The 21,722-nt window shown below is 42.1% G+C and overlaps 2 protein-coding genes across 8 annotated transcripts in view; one reads left to right on the top strand and one right to left on the bottom strand.

Annotated features, from left to right (window-relative positions):
* srpk2 (SRSF protein kinase 2) overlaps positions 1–18,387 on the bottom strand; it is a 55,661-nt gene extending 37,274 nt beyond the window's left edge. For 3 of the 4 annotated variants that reach the window (XM_058408666.1, XM_058408667.1, XM_058408669.1), the window contains exons 1-2: positions 18,289–18,387; positions 17,989–18,055 (exon numbers count right to left, since the gene is read on the bottom strand). In XM_058408666.1, coding sequence (XP_058264649.1) covers positions 17,989–18,055; positions 18,289–18,304 — 83 coding nt within the window. In that variant the 5' untranslated portion in view covers positions 18,305–18,387. Of the gene's footprint in view, positions 1–975; positions 1,595–17,988; positions 18,056–18,288 lie in introns of those variants that run through there. The other variant, XM_058408668.1, reaches the window with a different exon arrangement.
* The window catches only part of pus7 (pseudouridine synthase 7), a 31,194-nt gene that overhangs the window by 162 nt on the left and 9,310 nt on the right, over positions 1–21,722 (top strand). The window contains exons 1-5 of one of the 4 annotated variants that reach the window (XM_058408670.1): positions 19,638–19,763; positions 20,117–20,239; positions 20,332–20,646; positions 20,894–20,978; positions 21,209–21,322. In XM_058408670.1, coding sequence (XP_058264653.1) covers positions 19,720–19,763; positions 20,117–20,239; positions 20,332–20,646; positions 20,894–20,978; positions 21,209–21,322 — 681 coding nt within the window. In that variant the 5' untranslated portion in view covers positions 19,638–19,719. Of the gene's footprint in view, positions 1–19,637; positions 19,764–20,116; positions 20,240–20,331; positions 20,647–20,893; positions 20,979–21,208; positions 21,323–21,722 lie in introns of those variants that run through there. The other 3 variants (XM_058408673.1, XM_058408672.1, XM_058408671.1) reach the window with 3 other exon arrangements.

The raw sequence follows: 21,722 nt of genomic DNA, 5'->3' as shown, positions 1-21,722 counted from the left end.
TTTGTATCTGGCCACTTTCTTTTGTCTAATATTTGAATATGGCATACAAATGAGCATACTCCTGCATGTGTTTGTGTGTTGAGCGGACATAAAACATAAGTGACAGGAGTAAATATTGATTTCAGGGTTGATGTTGATTTTTAACCTGATATGAGCTTTATATTTTACTAAACGTAACTGTCTGTTGCTCAGATTGAATCCTATTATCTTACTGGACGTGAATGTTTTTGCATGATGCTTCATCACTGCCTTTCCACTGCTTTTATATTGTGTAATGATATATAAACTGTTGCCTAACGAGGCCGTGTTCCAAATATGCATCAAATGTTTCGTCCTGGTTCAGATGTCCTACATTGGGCTCGATGTGATAAAATGCACCTCAGCGGCACGGGGTTAGAAAACCATACATCATGACGGAAAGTCTGGTATCGTAAGATAAACACAGAATCAGGATTGTAGGCTTTGTTGTTAAGACAGATAGCATGATGCGACTTTTGCCTGCGATGTGTTTGAAATGTTCAGATAAGGAGGTGAACATCCCACAGCCTTGATATGATCGGGTTGTGATGTTAATGCGTGTTCAGATCATGTTTTCTGGTGCTGGATATGAACGTACTTCATGTTTTGTCTTTGGCAGCATCAAGGCCAATAGAGTACGACGTGCGGTGCAAAAGCGCCCTATTTTCTGTTTGTGTGTGTGTGTGTGTGTGTGTAGATATACAGTGCAAAACACTGTTGTGTATCCCTGCATGCATCCGTTCTCCATCAGAGCAACACACTAAGGCAAACCCAGACAATAAAGACAGCGCACTGCTTAGACAGACTGTACACACACACACACACACACACACACACACACACAGCGCAAGAGATGAAAAAAGATAGAGATCATACAGCGAGACGCACCGACAAGTAAACGAAAACAACAACAACAAAAAAAATGAACAGACGGTCCAGCATCCTGAGACACGTTACCTTTCCGGGGACGAGGATTTTTCTGAGTTGACGGACATGAGCAGAGGCTTCAAGCCGCTCGCTCCCAAAGGAACGACAGAGGCGACCAGGAACGAAGGAAACACTCTGTGTGTATCTGCCTCTCCTTGTTCAGAGCCTCACTCTTCTCATCTCCTTTCTGTGCTGCTCCACTGAGACAAGGGAGAAGGGCTGCTTCGTCCTCCTCCGCTCCTCTCTTCCACCGTGCGAAAAGAAAGGATGGAGGGCAAGCGATGAAAACGGAGCTCGAATAACAGAATGGAGGGGAGACGAAATCTTGCTGCGTTTGAGCAGACACGGTGAGGAGCCCCTCCTCACCCCTCTCCCTCCCTCCTTTTCTCCTTCTTTGCTTCCTTCCTTTCCTTTCCTCTGCCTCTCCTTTCACTTTTTTTTTTTCCCTCAGGCTTGGAGGATATATTCTTTCGTTGTGTTGACGCTCACGTCCTCCGCTAACCCCTGAAATGAAGTGTGGAGCTCTCTCACACTGTCCACATTGTCTGCCTGCTGCTACCTCTTCTTCCTCCTCCTTCTTCTCCTCCTCCTTCTCTCTCTCTCTCTCTCACGCTCTCTCTTTCTGTCTGTCTCCCAGCGCAGTGGTTGGCTCGGCAGGCCCTTCTGCAGCTCTCTGCACAACAACAGAGCTCTGAACGCAGCGGGCTAAACCACTGCCGGTAAGGGAGGGGGGAGGCAGTGCAAAGAGTGAGAGAACAGTGTGTTCATCTTTCACACTCATTCTCCCCCATAAAATAGCTTGGCCCATGCCTGCCTGCCTCCCTCCCTCCCTCCTGTTACAACATTCTGTATCTCGGGGCAACAGAGAACATACATACATACATACATACATACATATATATATATATATATATATATATATATATATATATATATATATATATATATATATATATATATATATATATGCTTTTCACCTTTTCTCTCCCATCCCTCTGCCCCGACTCTTTTCCTCCACCTCCCTCCATTTCACAGCTGTTTTCTCTACTGCTCTGTTTTGTTTTCTCTCTCCATCCATGCTTTCCGTTTCTCTTCGGTTAAATGACCAAACAACAGATGTAGAGCAGTGAAAGCTTTTCATCATGGAGGGCCTTTCTATACAATTAAAATGCCCAGATCTTCACGCTACATTAAAAGGTGGAGAAAGGGCTTCACGATAACTGCAGTTTAACGCGGACCTGCCAAATACGTACGACAATATCTGAGGAGAAACACAGCTCTTGTTCATTTTAATCCAAGGCAGCGTTTCCCCTTTATACGTTTTCGCCATTTCTTTACGTGAACTGAATCATCCACCGGACAGACAGTTCGTTGTTCATCAAATGTTAGGAAGTTAAGTAATCGCGGTCGATTAGGATGAATTAATTGTAGAAACCAATCAAGCAGCAACCAAACCCCTTGCAAAAGCCTATTACCTTTTACCTACATGTGCCAAAGCAGAAAACCTTTCAGACCACAAATCACATACAACTGTATAAATAGGATATAAGTCATAGCACTTGCACAGTAACTTCCTCAGCTCTTCCTGTATGTCTGACTGCATGCTTATGTAAAACCGTACATCTCACAAAGACTCTGTGTGCACACAGTTTTACACACACACACAAACAGCAATTATAGCCACATTCTAGAAAGGTAAGTGTGAACATTACATGAACATAACACTGCATGGAAGCTTTGTCTGCCAAAAACACTCATACAAATGAGACCACAGGCATGTTCTTAACCCTGTAAGGTATGGCTTGTCATTTTTTGGCATAAAAGCCATAGCGATAAGCCACTTTAAAGCAGCTCTGACAATACAGCAAGTACAAAATACTTGGTAGAAATGAAGAGGAGTGACCTTGATGCGAGTAATGCTGCTTTATAAAAGTATGCGTAAAGGTAAGACTCCTGTTCATCGTAGCCAGCATATGGAGTCAATATAAAGCCCCTGGCATTTTGTCTGTTGGATGAACAAATGAACAATATACATATATACTAAATTGGGAAAGGTTTGGGACACCCCTCCAAATCATTGAATTCAGGTGTTGTTTTTCAGGGGTTGGGCTCGGCCCCTTAGTTCCAGTGAAAGGAACTCTTAATGCTTCAGCATACCAAGACATTTTGGACAATTTTATGCTTTGTAGGAAATGTTTGGGAATGGCCCCTTCCTGTTCCAACATGACTGCCCACCAGTGCACAAAGCAAGGTCCATAAAGACATGGATGAGCGAGTTTGATGAGGAGGAACTTCACCTCAACCCTATAGAACACCATTGGGATGAATTAGAGTGGAGACTGTGAGCCAGGCCAAAACAAGGACGTCTGCCTTTACATGCGCATGAATGTTATATGGCGATGACCCACCTTTTCCAGCTATAACAGCTTCAACTCTTCTCAGAAGGCTTTCCACAAGGTTTAGGAGTGTGTTAATGGGAATTTTTGACCATTCCTCTAGAACTGCATTTGTGAGGTCAGGCACTGATGTTGGATGAGAAGGTCTGGCTCACAGTCTCCACTCTAATTCATCCCAAAGGTGTTCTATCAGGTTGAGGTCAGGACTCACTCATCCATGTCTTTATGGACCTTGCTTTGTGCACTGGTGTGCAGACATGTTGGAACAGGAAGGGGTCATCCCCAGACTGTTCCCACAAAGCATAAAATTGTCCAAAATGTCTTGGTATGAAGCTGAAGCATTAAGAGTTCCTTTCACTGGAACTAACGCCCCAAGCCCAACCCCTGAAAAACAACACCTGAATTCAATGATTTGGAGGGGTGTCCCAAAACTTTTGGCAATATAAAAAAGCCTGTCTAACTAAAATTCTAATCAGCAGCAAAACATTACTGTGGGTAAATGAAACACATCTGCATGGAATAATTTGCATTGATTATTATTCTGTTGCTGTTAATATTCACTCTGTGTGTGGTTGTACAAAATTGTGTGCGTGTGTGTGTGTGTGCGCCTGTATGCGTGTATGAATGTCAGGCAGGAAGATGTCCTGTCTGCACCCCTTTTCAAACATCTCTCATCATCTCTGTCCCTCCATCAGCAATAGTGGAAATAGGCCATGTAAAGATAGCTGCAGCCTTAATACTGACTCCCAGAATACCAAAATGAGAAAAGAGAGAGAGGGGGGGCAATCTGGGTCTTTTCTCTCTCCACTCCTCTGTTCTTTACCTCGTTCTTCGCTTCCTACAGCAAAAGTGCTCAGTGAGAGTGTGTGTGTGTGTGTGTGTGTGAGACTGTGTGTTCTCCTTCTCTGTTTCGTGTGAACTTGTTCTCTAGCTAATCACAGTTCAGACAGTTGCTATAGTGATGGAGCTGGTTTATTCCAGTATACGGTCTGCTACGTCACAGAAAGTGTGGGGTTCTCAGGCAACCACTGCTGAGACGACAGCATGTGAGCACGCTTCAGTGTGTGGGTGTCATAAATACATGTCTGCCAGTGCAGGAACACTGTGAATATTTCTGCCGCACCTTTTAAACAGGAGAGCCGGACGGATTGATTGACAGACAGATTAGATTCTAATTCCGTTTCCATTTAGCGAGAAGTAGTCTGATCTCTTTTCCTGATGGCTCACACGTTTGAACGTGAGAAAACGAGGTTTCGGGATCATTTAAAATAAGACAATTAGAAGGGAAAAATACTCTGTTTCTCCCGGCATTCTCTTCATAATTGTAAATAAATAAATAAATAAATAAATAAATAAAATAAAATTATGATAAGAGAGATATATTGCAGCCCCAAGAGATCTACTCTATTTCTTGTCAAAATCACTCACTTTTTTATTTTTAATAAATAGAATTAATTTTAATAAATGTTATTTGAAAGAATTAAACTGACAAAAAAGGGGGTTTGTGAGGGTATGTGAGTGAAAAGTCATCAGTGTGTGTGTGAGAGAGAGAGAGAGAGAGGGAGAAAGAGAGAGAGGGGGGAATGAGAGACAAAGAGAGAGAGAGAGAGAGAGAGAGAGAGAGAGAGAGATGACCTGGTCAGCAGTCAGCTGCTTCTATTGCCTGACATCTAAACAGGGCTGAGTCACCTACAGCAGTCAATACCTTTCTTTCTCTTTCTCTCCATTCTCTCTCTCTCTCTCTCTCTCACACACACACACACACACATTTGGATGCATCAATCTTTAAGCAATTACAGCCTCTGCCTCTAGGCTTTTCTGCACATCACACCTCGATCCTCGAGTGCTCTACACCTCCGCAGACTCTCACGCAGTGAAGCATCATCAGCAGGCTCAAACTTGCTCCAGACTTTCCTTTGCAATTTGTTTTGAAGCTGAACGGGGGCAACATCCATCCGATCCATCTTGCATTAGAAATAGATCTGTCTATTTCTAGAAAGGTTTAGACAAAAGCCCAAAACTAGAAGTCTCGGACTTCTCTTGAGTCTTTAAGGCCCTGCTTACAGAAACAGAGTGTGTGTGCTCTCTGTTGGCCTGAATAGGCACTGCACTTCCTCTCTGTCCATACTGAAGTACTCTACATCCCAAATCGTTCAGGATAGTCATATTATACTATTTCACGTAAATTGTAAAACAGCACATGGGATCATAATGTGATAATGTATATTATAGCCATGGTGGCTGAATGCTCAAATCTCATTAGTCACTATGTGTGCTTTATTTCTGTATAAAAGCAGGGCTCAGAATGTAGGGTTATGTTAATGTACGCATCCTAATATGCTGTTGTTTCCATAGTTAAAAGCGCAGAGATTTGTCCACTGAATTTAGGATAAATGTATTTACATTTACGGAAGGTGTCTGACAAATCACAGTGGAATAACACACTCCAGACTGTGCTGCACATCATTAGGGGTCACGCAATGCATGATTCACCTTTAGTTGTTCCTTACATTAACTAACCCAAATCTGAAGTCTTCTCAATTATTACCTAAAACCCCCAAGGCATTACGAGTTCCTTGCACTGTAACTAAGAGGCCCGAACCTGTTCCAGCATGACAATGCCCCTGTGCACAAAGTGGTATGGAAGTACTCAAGTGGCCTACACACAAAAAAAAAAATCCTGATCTCAGCTGCACCGAACACTGAAATCACGACAGTACACCAGGCCTCCTCGCCCCACATCGGTGTCCGCCCTCTTTTGCTCTTGCTGCCGAATGAGTGCAAATCCCCACAGCCACGATCCAGATCTAGTGGAAAGCCTTCTTAAAAGAGTTGAGGCTGTTATCGCAGCAAAGCGGGGACCAAATTCAATACTCATGTGTCTACATACTTTTTAGCCATACAGTGTAATAATTCTATGTATCATATTTAAGAATGAAGCAATTCTACTGTAGACAAGCTGGTAGCTTAGCATCAGTCTTTGATTCTGATAGAGAGAGTGTGCTATTGAGGTTTAACTGCCATCCAAAAACAAGCTGAATCGAGCTAGCATGCACCTCAATCAAAACTTGAGGAGGTTTTTAATAATGATGTGCAAACCCATGGCTGTAAAAAATAAATAAATAATAATACTTGATTAATAATATTACTTTATTATTTACATAGCGATACTGACCTATGCTTATGCATATGTATGTTCGCACATACGGCGACTCAGAAAGCTGGCGACTCGCAACGATAAAATCTCAGTGTGTGTGAACGCAGCATAGCTTGTAATAATCAGTACACCAGCATATACCAATCAGAAAGTTCTTATTAGCTTATATTCTTCATATATTTAATGTATTGTGCAATAAATTGTGTAATACAGTATATCAAATGGACCAACTGGTCAAAAACATGCCCTTCTATGGGATTTCTATGCTTTCTAAGAGGCTTTGATTGACTATTTATATGATGAACAAAGAGAATAGAAGGAACAGCTACTCTACTATTCATTATAGCTGAGAGACAAGTCGGCGAGGGTTACTGGTAGAGGGTTAATGGTGACGTTTCTCTAATCTCTGAACTGGGTCAAAAGCTTTGTAGTAACTCTCATCTGCTTGTCATGACCTGTCCATGGTACCGGGAATTTACAGTGTTGCCTTCGGGAATTTCGTATGAGGTGGGGTTTGATACGCTTCCTGCTGTTGACCATTTGCTGGTTAACCTGTGAACGCCCTAAGGTTCAGATATTTAAGATGTGCAGCAGCTGTCTCCTTACTACTAACATAGTCAGGGGAAACATAGTGGAATAGCTTGACATCTATACTGTGTCACTTACTTAGTTTATCCTTTACATGATGGTGTGAGATTAACAGAGTGATAAATGAATCTCTGTAAAAGCTGTCAGACTTTTACCCTCTACTTCATGCCTTGAGGCTGCTCTGCATCCCGGACCTATAAATCAACTCTAATGAGTACTAATTAGCGCAAAACTCCTGGAAAGTCATTTTACCAACAGCTGTACAACGAGTTGGACCTCATAGGCCTGATGTATGCACATGCTTTCAATTTAATGTTTCATTGCTCCTTAAAGTTAGCAACTTGTTCACACGCCATTAAGATCAAAAGAGAAAACATGTGTGTGGTGCTTTCTGTGCCTGTTAAAGGACAGCGATGGTCACGCGGCTCACTGTGCCTACAGCACACACACACACACACACACATAGACTGTTCTCTCTCTAACACAATGTGGAACAGAGCCTGTGGGCCAATGTTGTTTCAGGATCTTCTCCAAGCAGAACAGATCATGAGAGAGAGAGAGAGAGAGAGAGAGAGGGAGAGAGAGAGAGAGAGAGAGAGAGAGAGAGAGAGAGAGAAGAATGTTGTCTTTGTGGTTCTTTAATATTTTCCCTCCCTGTGATTTCTAATAGAGGGCAGTAGTGAGCAATCAGCACTTTTCCTCTCGCTCTCTATATACCATTACAAAGCTAAACAATGTGCATGTGTGTGTCCATGCATTCTGCAAGATAGTATAAATAACCTAAAGTGATTACACTTGAAAATGATTCTGTTTACTGGTGAATTGGTTATACTGTAAAGAACAATGTGCACATGGTTGTCAATGTTTTTCTTTCCTTTATTAAAAAGTCATAAGCTGTGGATGTTTTCATTATGTTCAGATGAACTGAAGAGAACAAACAAGAAAGAATAATAGCTCGCTCAAACAGATGTTCACCAGCAGCCAAACACACACAAACGCACACACACACAAAAAAACGAGCTTGGGCAAAGAAGATGACTAATATGCCAAAGATGTCTGTCATTATATAATATGTGTACTGTATATACACCAATCAGGCATAACATAACAGTATGACCACCTAATATTGTGTTGGTCCCACATTTGCTGCCAAAACAGCCCTGATTCGTCAAGGCATGGACTTCACTAGAAGTTGTGCCGTGGGATCTGGCAGCGAGATGTTAGCAGCCGATCCTTTAAGTCCTGTAAGTTGCGAGGTGGGGACTCCATGGATCGGACTTGTTTGCCAGCACATCCCACAGATGCTCAATTGGAATTTGGAGGCCAAGTCAACACCTCAAACTGGTTGTTGTGCTCATCAAACCATTCCTGAACCATTTTTGCTTTGTGGCACGGCGCATTATCCTGCTGAAAGAGGCCACAGCCATCAGGAAATACTGTTTCCGTGAAAGGGTGTACATGGTCTGCAACAATGCTTAGGTAGGTGGTACGTGTCAAAGTAACATCCACATGGATGGCAGGACCCAAGGATTCCCAGCAGAACATTGCCCAAAGCATGACACTGCCTCTGCCGGCTCACCATCTTTCCATAGTGCAACTTGGTGCCATGTGTTCCCCAGGTAAGCGACGCACACACCCCGGCCATCCACGTGATGTAAAAGAAAACGTGATTCATCAGACCAGGTCACCTTCTTCCTGACTGGCCTGCAGCTATACAGCCCATATGCAACAAACTGTGATGCACTGTGTATTCTGACACCTTTCTATCAGAACCAGCATTAAGTTCCTCAGCAAATTTGAGCAACAGTAGCTCCTCTGTTGGATCGGATCACACGGCCCAGCCTTCACTCCCCACATGCATCAGTGAGCCTTGGCCACCCATGACCCTGTCGCCGGTTCACCACTGTTCCTTCCTTGGACCACTTTTGATAGATACTGACCACTGCAGACCGGGAACACCCCACAAGAGCTGCAGTTTTGGAAATGCTCTGATCCAGCGGTCTAGCCATCACAATCTGGCCCTTCGTCAAACTCACTCAAATCCTAGCTTGTCCATTTTTCCTGCTTCTAACACATCAACTTTGAGGACAAAATGTTCACTTGCTGCCTAATATATCCCACCCACTAACAGGTGCCATGATGGGGAGATCATCAGTCTTATTCACTTCACCTCTCAGTGCTCATAATGTTATGCCTGATCGGTGTATATAGACAGTACGCTGGTCACGTGATCACATTCGTTTGTGGAGAGCCTGCGAGAGCTGCACTTGTGAAGTCCGATAGTCAGATTGCTCCAGATCACAACAACGAGAATGCATTACGGTATACGATTATGCAATCACATTATAACAGATAAATAGAGCTCTAAAGTAGCTTTCAAAGAGATTGAGATTGAGCGTTCATTGAGATTGATTATTAATATGTTAATACTGAGAACTGACATTTCAGACACAATATAGTCAATTATATTTTTCTCTTATTTACGCTCTGTGAACAGAAGTAGCTAAATTTGCTGATAACCTGACGGCTAGGGGTTAAAGGTATATCACGGTCGAATTCACTTCTTGTTCATTTTAATCTTCCTCTGATGAGCTGTCATATTTATTAAGTCAGAAGTTGTATCATTTGCCATATCCACTGCTTCTAGACTCCATTAAAGGAGTTTTCGTTTGTTAGGAATTTTACACGGTGAACACGGATAAGCGGAGTGATCCACACAGTGTAAGGTCCCAGCGAGGTTTTTCTAAATATAATCACTCTTGGAACGCTGTTCATCCAATCATATTAGTGAACCAGAACTAACTGTTGTACGTAATGTAATGTTTTGGAATGTCCATGAGACTCAAGTCTTCAAGATTTCTCATTAAAATAAGAAGCAGTGGGATTTTTCCATCTTGAAGAAAAAGAAAACAGGAGATCCAGGTGATCCGTATATATCTAATAGTGCTTAATCAATGACATAACTAAGAGGCGTGTTGGAAAATTTTCTCAATTTTCTCAACCCAAGTTCAATTCAATCGATCACCTTCGTGTTTTACCTTTTGTCACTGGATTGAAAATCAGTCACTCTTAGCCTACTTCACGTAAATACGGTTGCTAAGCAACCACCCCAAGGTGATAATAGCAAAATCACAGATAGACGAACTGTGCTAACTAGGCACCTGATGTGCATGTGATGTGGGTTGAAACCCCAGCACCGCCAAGCTTCCACTGTTGGGCCTTTGAGCATGGCCCTTAACCCTCCCTGCTCCAGGGCCGCTGTATCATTGGCTGACCCTGCGCTCTGACCCTCAACTTCCAAGGATGGGATATGCGAAGAAAGAATTTCACTGTGCAGTAATGTATATGTGACTAAAGGCAACTTAACATATTGGATCTTTACACTGCTCAAGACGTTATCCAAAAAAATTCACACGTTTCAAATCATTTTGCCTTTTAATATCTGATTCAAAAATCGATAGCGACATCACTATCATCTCTCAGCTATGCCAAAACTATACAAGCCAGGACTAGACCCCTCAATACATAGTTAAAAAATGTCTGAAAGCTGCTAGCAAGCCACCACCAAATACTCAGTGTGCCTCGTAAGTCCTCTATTTATCGCATTCACAGTCTTGCAGGTGGAATTGCTCCCAAGGCTGCAGTCAACTAACTCCTTAAAATGCAGCTCTGGGCAAATCTTTTTGTAATGATCTTTTCCCACACATTCCAGACACAATTTGGTGACCTATCCTTTCTGTATTCTCCTTCTAAATACTAGAGTTCCTCTCAAGAGAAGGGATATTAAATATTATTAAGTTATATTTATAGCTTATGGGCTAGTAGGGTCTTTATGGGATGTGCCTGGGAGTGCTTCTTTAGGTCAACGATCCTGGAATTATTCTAAAGGTAAATCCAGATTAGAGCGAATAGCTTTTAATCTTCTGATAAACCGTCAAGTTCAACTAATTCTCTGCAGGGAGACTCCTGCCATGAGAGTGATCGCCTTCTGATGTCTTCTACGCCGCCGACCTGATGATCGAAATGCCTAGAATCGGGAATGTGTAGTCTCTATAAATGTTGTTGATTGCATTCGTAACCAGTGAGAACGGACGCAACGTGTCGAAGCATTTAGCAGTAAAAAACGAGGGCTCTAGCTTGAATCTCGTAGCATTGGAAGATGGCGAGATGCTGCGTTCAGTTTTGCTTTGCCCCAAGGAGAGTACCTTGTTGGCTCAGCGTGACTAAAAAAGATCAGAATGTAGGCCTATGGAGATGTGTTACATCATCGTACAAAAATCATTGGATTATCCTACTGAAAAGACAACAGCTGTTGCCTTTGGTCCTATCCTTTCAGTAACCCAACACACACACACACACACACACACACAGATACAACGGAAAAAAAAAAAAGTAAACCGAATATCAAAACCCTTGGGTGCAGCCAGAGTGCAGCTTCACAGTGGCGCACACACACACACACACACACACATGATTCTCTATAACCAGCAAATAACACACTTTCAGTGCTGTCACATGTCAGTTCTTACATACTGCAATTCTCCTATATCATAAACCCAATGAAAGGTTCGATGGATTTACTAAGCCAACCTCTGGTCACCATTTGCAAGCATTTAGTCTCAGGTGATTTAGGTATGTTTCTTCTGTTTTTCCATCAGTTAAAAATACACAATCCCTCATCCTCTCTCTCTCTCTCTCTCTCTCTCTCTCCATAATTTCACCACACCCACTACAGATGTCTTTCTTGCATGAATGTGTGTTTGTGTGATTTAGGAAACTGAAAGGTTTCTCTGTTCTTTCTCTGATGCTTTGTTGTGGCTGTTGGATTGGAGGAACCACAATGTCTAGTATGGAGTGGTGTCATATTGAGAACTGTTCCACGATGGACACATGCATGCACGTACACGATAGATGGGAGATCAAACGGTCACTGCTTGTCCGCAGAGAGTCAAGGATATTTGCTTCCTTGTGAAGTCCTAGAGATATTAGTGCGATTTGCAATTTATTTAAGAGCCCTGAGATGGCTGGAGTGCTTCTCGAACATGCAATTCACACCTAAGACCTCAGCACTCTTGAGACGTCTGAAGCCTGTGACCCTGTGACTCATTTGACTGAACACTCTGTGTGTGCGTGTGTGTGTGTAATTAATCTCACAATATGGCCACTGCATATAAGCCCTTTAAAAAAATTTTCTGTCTTTCAACCTTGGATCTTTCATAGCTGCTTTTTGTCATGAAGTTTGAAAATGAAGTTTTTCCTCTACCAGCCATATATATAGTCTAGTCTAGTCTATAGTATAGTCACAGGTATACACAATATATACTGATCAGCCATAACTTTATGACCACCTACCTAATATTGTGTTGGTCCCCCTTTTGCTGCCAAAACAGCCCTGACACATCGAGGTATGGACTCCACTAGATCCCTGAAAGTGTGCTGTGGTATCTGGCACCAAGATGTTAGCAGTAGATCCTTTAAGTCCTGTAAGTTGCAAGATGACCAGGCCACCTTCTTCCATTGCTCCATGGTCCAGTTCTGATGCTCAAGTGCCCATTGTTGACGCTCTCGGCAGTGCACAGGGGTCAGCATGGGCATCCTGACTGGTCTGTGGCTACGCAGCTCCATACGCAACAAACTGTGATGCACTGTGTATTCTGACACCTTTCTATCAGAACCAGCATTAACTTCTTCAGTAATCTGAGCAACAGTAGCTCGTCTGTTGGATCGAATCACACAGGACAGCCTTCGCTCCCCACGTGCATCAATGAGCCTTGGCTACCCATGACCCTGTCACCAGTTCACCACTGTTCCTTCCTTGGACCACTTTTGATAGATACTGACCACTGCAGACCGGGAACCCCCCCACAAGAGCTGCAGTTTTGGAGATGCTCTGATCCAGTGGTCTAGCCATCACAATTTGTCCCTTGTCAAACTCAAATCCTTACGCTTGTCCATTTTTCCTGCTTCTAACACATCAACTTTGAGTACACAATGTTCACTTGCTGCCTAATATATCCCACCCACTAACAGGTGCCATGATGAGGAGATCATCAGTGTTATTCACTTCACCTCTCAGTGGTCATAATATTATGCCTGATCGGTGTATGTCATTACTCAATCACCCCTAGACACCCTTGGATCCTCAGGGTCTGAAATGAAGTTTTTCCTGTACTAGCCATAGTACAGTCACAGGTATACACAGTGTGTATATAAAAGAAAACAAACATGATTAGAGCACATTGTGTTATAGGACAATAATAAAGAAAATCAGGAACGAATAATCACTGTTACAAAACACTGATACCTGAGACTTCTTCTATAAATGCAGAAATAAAATAATGAAATAAATAAATAATCTGCTATATATATATATATATATATATATATATATATATAAAAGCAATACTAGAGTAGTTGTACTGTAAAAGTATAGAAATAGTAATGTATATGAACAAGTGTCTTAATATACACATGTGGTTTGTCACACAGCAGAACAACTGACTGGGCCATGCGGTTATAGAAAATTATTCAACCTCTCTGAGGGGGCCAAAAGGGGTAAAAAGGCACTAACAGGATGGCCTTGTTGAGGCATTGAGGCAACAGAGAGACCCAGCTAAGGTCAAACAGTATGTACAGTACACACTGTTTTTTTTTTTTTTATTCAAGCTGGTCAACATTTCAATGACCAAACTTTCAGTGCATCTCTGGCAATAAACACTAAGTATTAGCTTTTCTAGGCTAATATTAGACTCACGTGTAGGACGCAAACGTAAATCATTACAAACATAAAAGCTTTATATGCCTCCGTTTCAAATATAAATGCTCTTTATTATTTTATCATGTATCATCTTCTGCTTCGGACACTGTCTCGGAGCCTGCTGCAAATTCACATGCAGGAAATTTCCTTTACTGTACCATACATAAAAAAAAGAAAAGGCCGGAGTTTCAATAACCTTCATGTTTATTTACTGTCAAAGCAGGTACGTGAAGGTGTACCTGTGCCCCACCCCAAGCCAACAAACAATGGAAAAACATTGTCAGTGTTACGCTTACTTGATTTTAGAGGCAATTTTTGGATTCGGCTTTTACTAGCTCAATGCTCTTACTAAATGTTTGTTTAGCCAAGGCAAAAAAAAAAGACAAAATGTAGTCAGTCAGTAAAAAGCCTTTTTAATTCAATACCTGTTGATTCATAAACATGACTGGAAGCCTAGATGCTCAATTAAATTTGTCGATACTGAATAAGCCTTTGGTGATTTGCTTCTTGTCATACAGACAGATGAAGGCCTCTGTTTCCGTCTCTGCTGAGATCCATCATTGTCTGTGTGCATTTGAGCGAACGTGAAGAAAAGCCTTGTTAATATCAAAATGTACTACTTACAGTCATACTGCCTTAAAAAGTACCATCAAGGAAAAAGAATCCAAAACATCAAGCAAAAGTGGCTTGAATTCACGCACATTACTCAGGCTCTTCTGATCCGATGCTTTTATGTAAATTATTTAACTGAAAGTTGCTCAGGGCCTAGCTATGGGGTTGGAGATGTCTGGTCAGCTGAGGAATAGCTTTAATATTCTTTTATAGATCTGGTGGTCAGATTCGTCGAGTGGTAAACAAATAAGAATGCAAATTTATATTCAAAACAGTCGTTTGTCCAGAATTCATGGAGTTAGTCAAAAGTGAAGTAAACGTAGAACTACTATGAACCAACACAAAACCATTTCAAATAACCTTCTTTATAACCATAAACTAACCTGTAATGGTTAAGCAAGAAATTTGTTGTGCATGGCTCGATTTCGTTTCCTGCTCCATCTGTGAAATAAGATCTGATAGCCATTTTAAAAAGTAAGTTAGTTAGAGCTCAGAATTATATCAAGGCCTCTGCCAAGGTGTTTTCGGTTTTTCAAAATAGAACATCATGAATTATTTTTATATAGGTTTGCTTATATAAGACATTATCAAAGCGCAGCCAGTGTTCCTCCAAGTGTGTTCTGCTGCCATGTGATGTAGCGTGAGCAGCAGGTCTATAAGCTGTGGTTGGCTAGTTTCATGAGTCTCGAAGGAAGCATGTCTTCCCTGGCTGATAGTTGCCATAAGGGAGCATTAGCTAGTGAGTGGGAATTGGCAAGACCAAATTAAACAGAAAACACGGGGTAAATGCAATAACAAATAAATAAATAATAAACATTATCCATTTGTGCTTGTTCCCATTCTAGATTTAATCTCCACTCAGCTACAAGAGCATTAATGAGACCAGACACTGATGTTGGGTGAGGAGGTCTGGGGTACAGTCAGTTTTCCAGTTCATCCAAGAGGTGTTCAGTGGTGTTGAGGTCAGGGTTCTGTGTCCAGGAGTTCATCCACTCCTAACCATGACTTCATGGAACTTTCTTTGTGCACAGGGGCAGTGTCATGCTGGAACATATTCAGGCCTCGGGTTCCATTGAAATGAAATCTTAATATTATAGCGTACCAGAACATACAATACATTTGTGTGCTTCTGATTTGTGGCAACGGTTTGAAGAAGAACCACATTTGGGTGTCCACATACTATTGGCCATACATGTGAACAAAACACCCTGCTGAAAGTGAGCCTACTTCATGGTTTGGTGCTTGAGATCAGTGATAAACGTGGTGTGGAACTGAGGTTTCTGAGTCTGGTCTTGATCTATCACAAGGCTGTGTTCTCCTTCCAGTGTGCTGAAGGTAATAATCATTGTTGGCAAGATTCTGTGCTTTTAACCATAATGTCTTTGTTGAGGTAGCTTGGTGATTAAGGTGTTGCACCACTGATTGGAAGGTTGTGAGTTCAAATTGCATCGCCACCAAGCACCCATCCCTGAGCTCCTCAACTCTCAATTGCTCAGTCCCTCTGTTTTTTGTGGGGTTGTGGTTTAGGTGTTAGACTACTGATCTGAAGGTTGCGAGTTCAAATCCCGGGACCCCCGAGCAAGGCCCTTAATCCACAATTGCTCAGTTGTATAAACTGAGATTAAAAGATGTAAGTCGCTCTGGATGCCAAATGCCATAAATGTAAATAATACTTCTGTTCTTGAGGGATGTGGTAGCTCAGTGGTTAAGTTGTGTGGTGGATGTGGTGAGTTCAAATCCCAGGTCCACCAAGCTGCCACTGCTGGGCTCCTGAGCAAGGCCCTCAACCCTTAATTGCTCAGTCACTCTGGTTCTAGTGGGGATGTGGTAGCTCAGTGGTTAAGGCTGGCCAGCTGATCAGAATTTGGTGAGTTCAGGTCCACCAAGCTACCACTTCTGGGCTGCCCTTTAGCCTCAACTGTATAAAATGAGATCAATTGTAAATTGCTCTGAATAAGGGTGTCTGTCAAATGTACATAACATCACTTTACCTGTCACTGTGAGAGACTGACTTTTCCAACCTTCTGAAGGCTTTGGTAACCTATTTACAAGGGAACATAAACCAACCCATGAGCTAATGTATCTAGTTTTGCTACTAACCAAGGAAACTTTCCTGTCTATGAGAGAAAAAACTTTTATTTTAACTCCAGACACTGTTAAATGAGGCTAAACACAGATGATTTGAAGGATACTGGACAACCCAAGGCATGCAATTAGTCCAAGAAATTATTTTTTAAAACTGCCTTATAGTAATTAGCATAGATTTGAGTAAACTTCAACTTAAATGATACGCTGTTGTCATGTCACATGTTGCTGCCCCCTACACCCTTCCTCTGTGTGGAAAAATTGCACAGGAAATGAATGGTCGCCTGTTGCTTAGCTAGTGTGAACCTCGCATTCACACGGGTTTATGAAACTGATGCCAGCAAGATATTGTAGACTCTAACAAGCTAATCCTGAGAGAAAACCCTCTCTACTATCGACACCGTATATGTGCCTGCTTTCAGGTTTGAAAAAAAATTATTTGAGTCTATTAAAATCACAGGTCTGGGTCTGAGTCTTCTCAGGGGTGTGGTCATGTCTGTCTGTCTGCCTGCCTGCCTGTCTGTCCGTCTGTCTGTCTTGGTGTCATGTCAGAGCAGTAAGGATTACTATATCAGGGAAGATCTACAGCAGCCTTTTATTCCAGCACATTCTGGAGCGCGAGAGTGGCGGGAAACAGGGAATCACCTAACGCCTCCCCGCTGACATCATTCTCCATAAAAACCAGTTTATAGCAACAGGGAGAGAGAGAGCATTTATTTAGTGCAAAACAATACCTCTAGTTTTTATACAAGTGGGTCTCCTTGGTGTTTCTCCCAGGACTGTGTTTATTTCTCTCTCTCTCTCTCACACACACACACACACACACACACACACACACACACACACACACACACACACACACACACACACACACACACACACACACACACACACACACACACACACACACACACACACACACACACACACACACACACACACACACACACACGCTGTGGTGCAGCACTGCAAGGCGTACCAAAGGTTAAGACCTTAGCCTTAAGGTTATAGGTTCGAATCCCACGATCACCAAGCTTCCACTTCAAGTCCCTCGAGCAACTACTCGTATAAAAACAAGATAAGGGTGTCTGCTAAAATGTCGTGTCACCGGTCCATGCCATAACCCTGTGTGTCATTATATTCATATCTTCCTGTTAGACAGATATAACTGCGAGATAAACACGAACGCGACCCACAAACTGTCTCGGTTGCCATGAGCAACTTCCGACTCGCTCCGCTCCGGCCATTACTGCAGGCTGGAATACTAAGCTGTAGAGCTGAACGCTCGCTTTGTGTGTGTGTGTGTGTGTGTGTGTGTGTGTGTTACATGACCGTTAAGGGTCCGTATACAGCCAGAGGTCCGACCCGGTCCACATTAATAACAGTGTAATGTTTATCACTCGCTGTCGGACACAAAAACACACACGTCGCCGCCCCTTATTACTTACCTTCGATGGTGAGTGGTCTTGTCTTTCTTTCCTTTCGGCCTCCTTTTTCGAGCCTGGATAGCCATCACTGGAGGAGAGAGATCGGGGAAGGGTGCGAAGAGGAGAGATTGAAGACAGGACCGGGGGAGGAGCGGGTGAGAACAGAAGGAACAACGCGATAAGCTAGCTGTCCGGTGAAAGCATCTTTCAACCATATATATATGCACACACACACTGGTTCATTAAGAAGCTTTTAAAACACTGTGCCAGCGTTAACAGATAGTTTGTTGTGATTCATGAAAGAATTAGGATTTTCTCCACCTTTTCTGGAGCTCATGATGTCCTCCGTGCTCGCCGTCGGGGGCAGCGATGGCACGCTTCTCTCGCCAGTCTCGCCGGAGGAGGATGCGCGCTCCCTCAGCCGACCAGGAGGCGCGTGCACTTGCGATGTGATGTGACGTTCGGGAACGAATCGACTCCTCTGTTACCGAATCGAGTCTTTTAATTAAAATGGAAAATTAAGGCAAAACCAATAGTCTTACTGTGAAGGCGAAACTAAAAGCTAATAGCAGGGTTTTTTTTTTGTTTTGTTTTTTTACATAAAATTTATTAGTGTTTGATAAATTTAATCATATACAACGCGACTCCGTAACTGAATCGTTTGGTCCAGTATTATACATGAACTCTAGCATCGGGGAGGTGAAAGTAATCAGGATGAACAGGAACTGTCATCAAATTCTTCTGTTATAATATAATATACGCATATAATATAATGTAGTAGTGTTGTCAATGCAGATACGTAATGCTTTGCTGTTTGTTTGTTTGTTTTGCATTTTAGTAGCATTTATGTGCAAGAAATTGTATAAGCACAGTGCAAAGATATGGTATAATGTTAACGATGTGCTTATTTAAACTGTAGTTAATAACAGTCAGACCAAATACAGTAGAAACATTTTACAGGTTGCAATAAGTTGAAAGAGACGACTCTTGATAGTGAGCTGAACCGATTCGTCTGATTCACTTAAAAAAAGAGCCGGAATTCCCAACATTGGCGTGCACAGACAGACGGGCACGCGCGTTTGAAGGCTATCATATCACACACCTGATATACTGTGTGTGTGTGTGTGTGTGTGTGTTATATATATGTTAGAGTTGTCAGTTGGATGGTCCAGTAAAGTATTTCAGAGGACTGAACCGTATAGCAGAGCAGTAATCACTATAAGCAGAGATGCTTTTCATATTTTTATTAACATGTGAGGGTAAAGTGTTATCACCTAAAGCATTCTTCTCATGAAATTCCCCAGAGTTTAACAGTGTGATTTGAATAACATTTTTGGGTGTATAGTGCCACAGCGCCACCTCCTGGAGGAAATATCACTGTACTGTTTTCCAGTTTTGTACATTGCATGGTTTGATGCTGTAGGTCCCAACGTGTTATAAGCTGGTGGTGTTTGGATAGGTTTAAATGAAAGATCAGGAATAAAAGTCCCTAACAGCTACTGATCGAGTTCAAGTCCGTGCTCTTTTTGATGTAACTTGTGCAAATATACAAATTGCATGTGTATTTTTATGTATGTGCACCTCTAATTCAATAATAATAATAATAATAATAATAATAATATATGAAGGGCGTTTAAACGCCTTGTACAAGAAGGGAATTATTTCAATTGGCCAGAGCAAGTCGGGAGGCGGGGCTTATCTGAGTGAACGCTTCCGGAGTAGAGCGGATAGTAACACACATGGTGCTTTCTCATGTTGGTGAATGCACTGCGGCCAACAATACTTGTCTGGGTTAGGTAAGTTATTTTGAGCCAACATCTACATACAGTTCGACTTTTAGGGCGTTTAGAGCTATAATGCACGCGGCATGCTAAGTTACCTAACCAGAGATGGTCATGCTTGGCTTCTAAACACTAAACTAGCCTCTGGTGCACTCATGCTAGCTGTAGATGTGTTAGAAATCCTGCAAGTGTGGAGATCAGGAAGGGTTTCAGGGTGAAATTATGTGTAATAATTAGGGTTGATTACAGCCATAAGCACTAAAAATTAGAAATCCTTAGAAGTAGAAAAAAAATGCAGATTGTGTGTCCAGGTTAATTTGTGCTTCTCCTCTACACCATGTCTGTATTCTTGTTTTGCTTCACATCAGAACTGTCACACCGCATCCTCATCCTTCGAAAGTGTGCTTTTTCTCTAACCTGTCAAGGATTCTTCAAAAATCCCATCACAAGCGAGAAATCTTTCCTGCTCTTCAACAGTTTTCCTCCTTGTGGTAAGTTTATGTTAAAGTCAGTTGTTATGTTTGATTTGTCTTGTCACCAAACTATCCTTATTTTTTCCTCCTGTCTGCTTTCTTGCTCACAGCAGATTCGTGCCCATGGAGGACAAGGAGGCTACGACGGAGCTGATTCATCTTGGGGAGAAGCGAGCTTGCCCTGAGGAGGATTCAGAACATACTGCCAAGAAAGCCCGACTTCAGGATGAAGCCAATGGCAGCCATGTCACCAAACCTGCAGAGGAAGATGAAGAGGAGGGTGGAGAAGAGGTGCCTTTGGAGGATGAAGATGGAGAAGGCGAGAGCTTTGCTGATATGATGAAACATGGCCTCACGGAAGTGGATGTCGGAATCCATAAGTTTGTCAGCGATCATAAAGGATTCTCTGGAATCTTGAAAGAGAGGTTTGTTTGTTTGTGTGTCTCTCGCAGTTGTAGGTCTTCATGTATTCATGGTATCGCTTGCTAGATCAGAAAAACAATGAATGAACGTTTATTTAATAGTGACAAATGACAAACCTCTGGTCCTAGAAGTGTCCCACAGTCTGGCAATGAAATTGACAAAGATGACAACATTAGAGTGGAGAGAGAGAAATTATGTATGAATAAATTATTGAGTGGTGTTTGAATATATACATTTTATTCTTGTTAGATACTCTGATTTCGTCGTTCATGAGATTAACAAGGAGGGGAAGATCGTGCGGCTACATGACCTCTCCATACCCGTAGAACCAGAGGTGAGACACGCGTACACACTTGTATAGAATCAGACGCTTGTTCAGAGCTGACCCAGAACCATCTCATTCATCTTATTACCTGATGAGTGCAAACACTCACACTTGATCTTGCTCAGAGAAGTTTACATGATGTTTTCTTTCCCATTCAGTTACAGCAAATATAGACGGTGTCTGTTTACAGTCTATGAAATAGTGAGTTGTCAGTCTGTATTGCCTGCCTTCTTTTGTAGGAAACATCTGCAGAAACCGAGCCGGTAGAATGTCAGGACCTGACAGAAGAGCAAAAACAACAGCTTGGTGATCTGCAGCTATTCAAAAACAAAGAGGGAAATGTGGCTATTGAGGTGACTTGGTTTACACTACTCCATTTCATAAGACTATTCTCTTGTAGCTATGTTTTTGTGGACTAGTTGATAAAGATAATCAGTTTAATACCACAGTCCAGCTGAGTTATTGATTCTGATTTGTCTGAAAGTTATTGTCTATAACTGTAACTCTGTATGGCAGACAATCTACATCATCTAACCCTAACAATAGATTCATTAAAAAGGAAAACTTTTGGAAAAATTGTTGATATATTAGAGATTTATGTTAAGGGACTTCTACATAAAGCTTTAGTGAATTGTAGATGCCAAGGGTAAAGCCATTACTTCAGGTTTTGACGAAGGGCCAAATTGTGATGGCTAGACCACTGGATCAGAGCATTTCCAAAACTGCAGCTCTTGTGGGGTGTTCCCGGTCTGC

The sequence above is a fragment of the Hemibagrus wyckioides genome, linkage group LG14 (genome assembly GCF_019097595.1).
Source record: "Hemibagrus wyckioides isolate EC202008001 linkage group LG14, SWU_Hwy_1.0, whole genome shotgun sequence".
NCBI classification, from domain to species: Eukaryota; Metazoa; Chordata; class Actinopteri; order Siluriformes; family Bagridae; genus Hemibagrus; species Hemibagrus wyckioides.
Note: the sequence above shows the minus strand (reverse complement) of the source record. Positions and strands in the feature narration are given on the sequence as shown.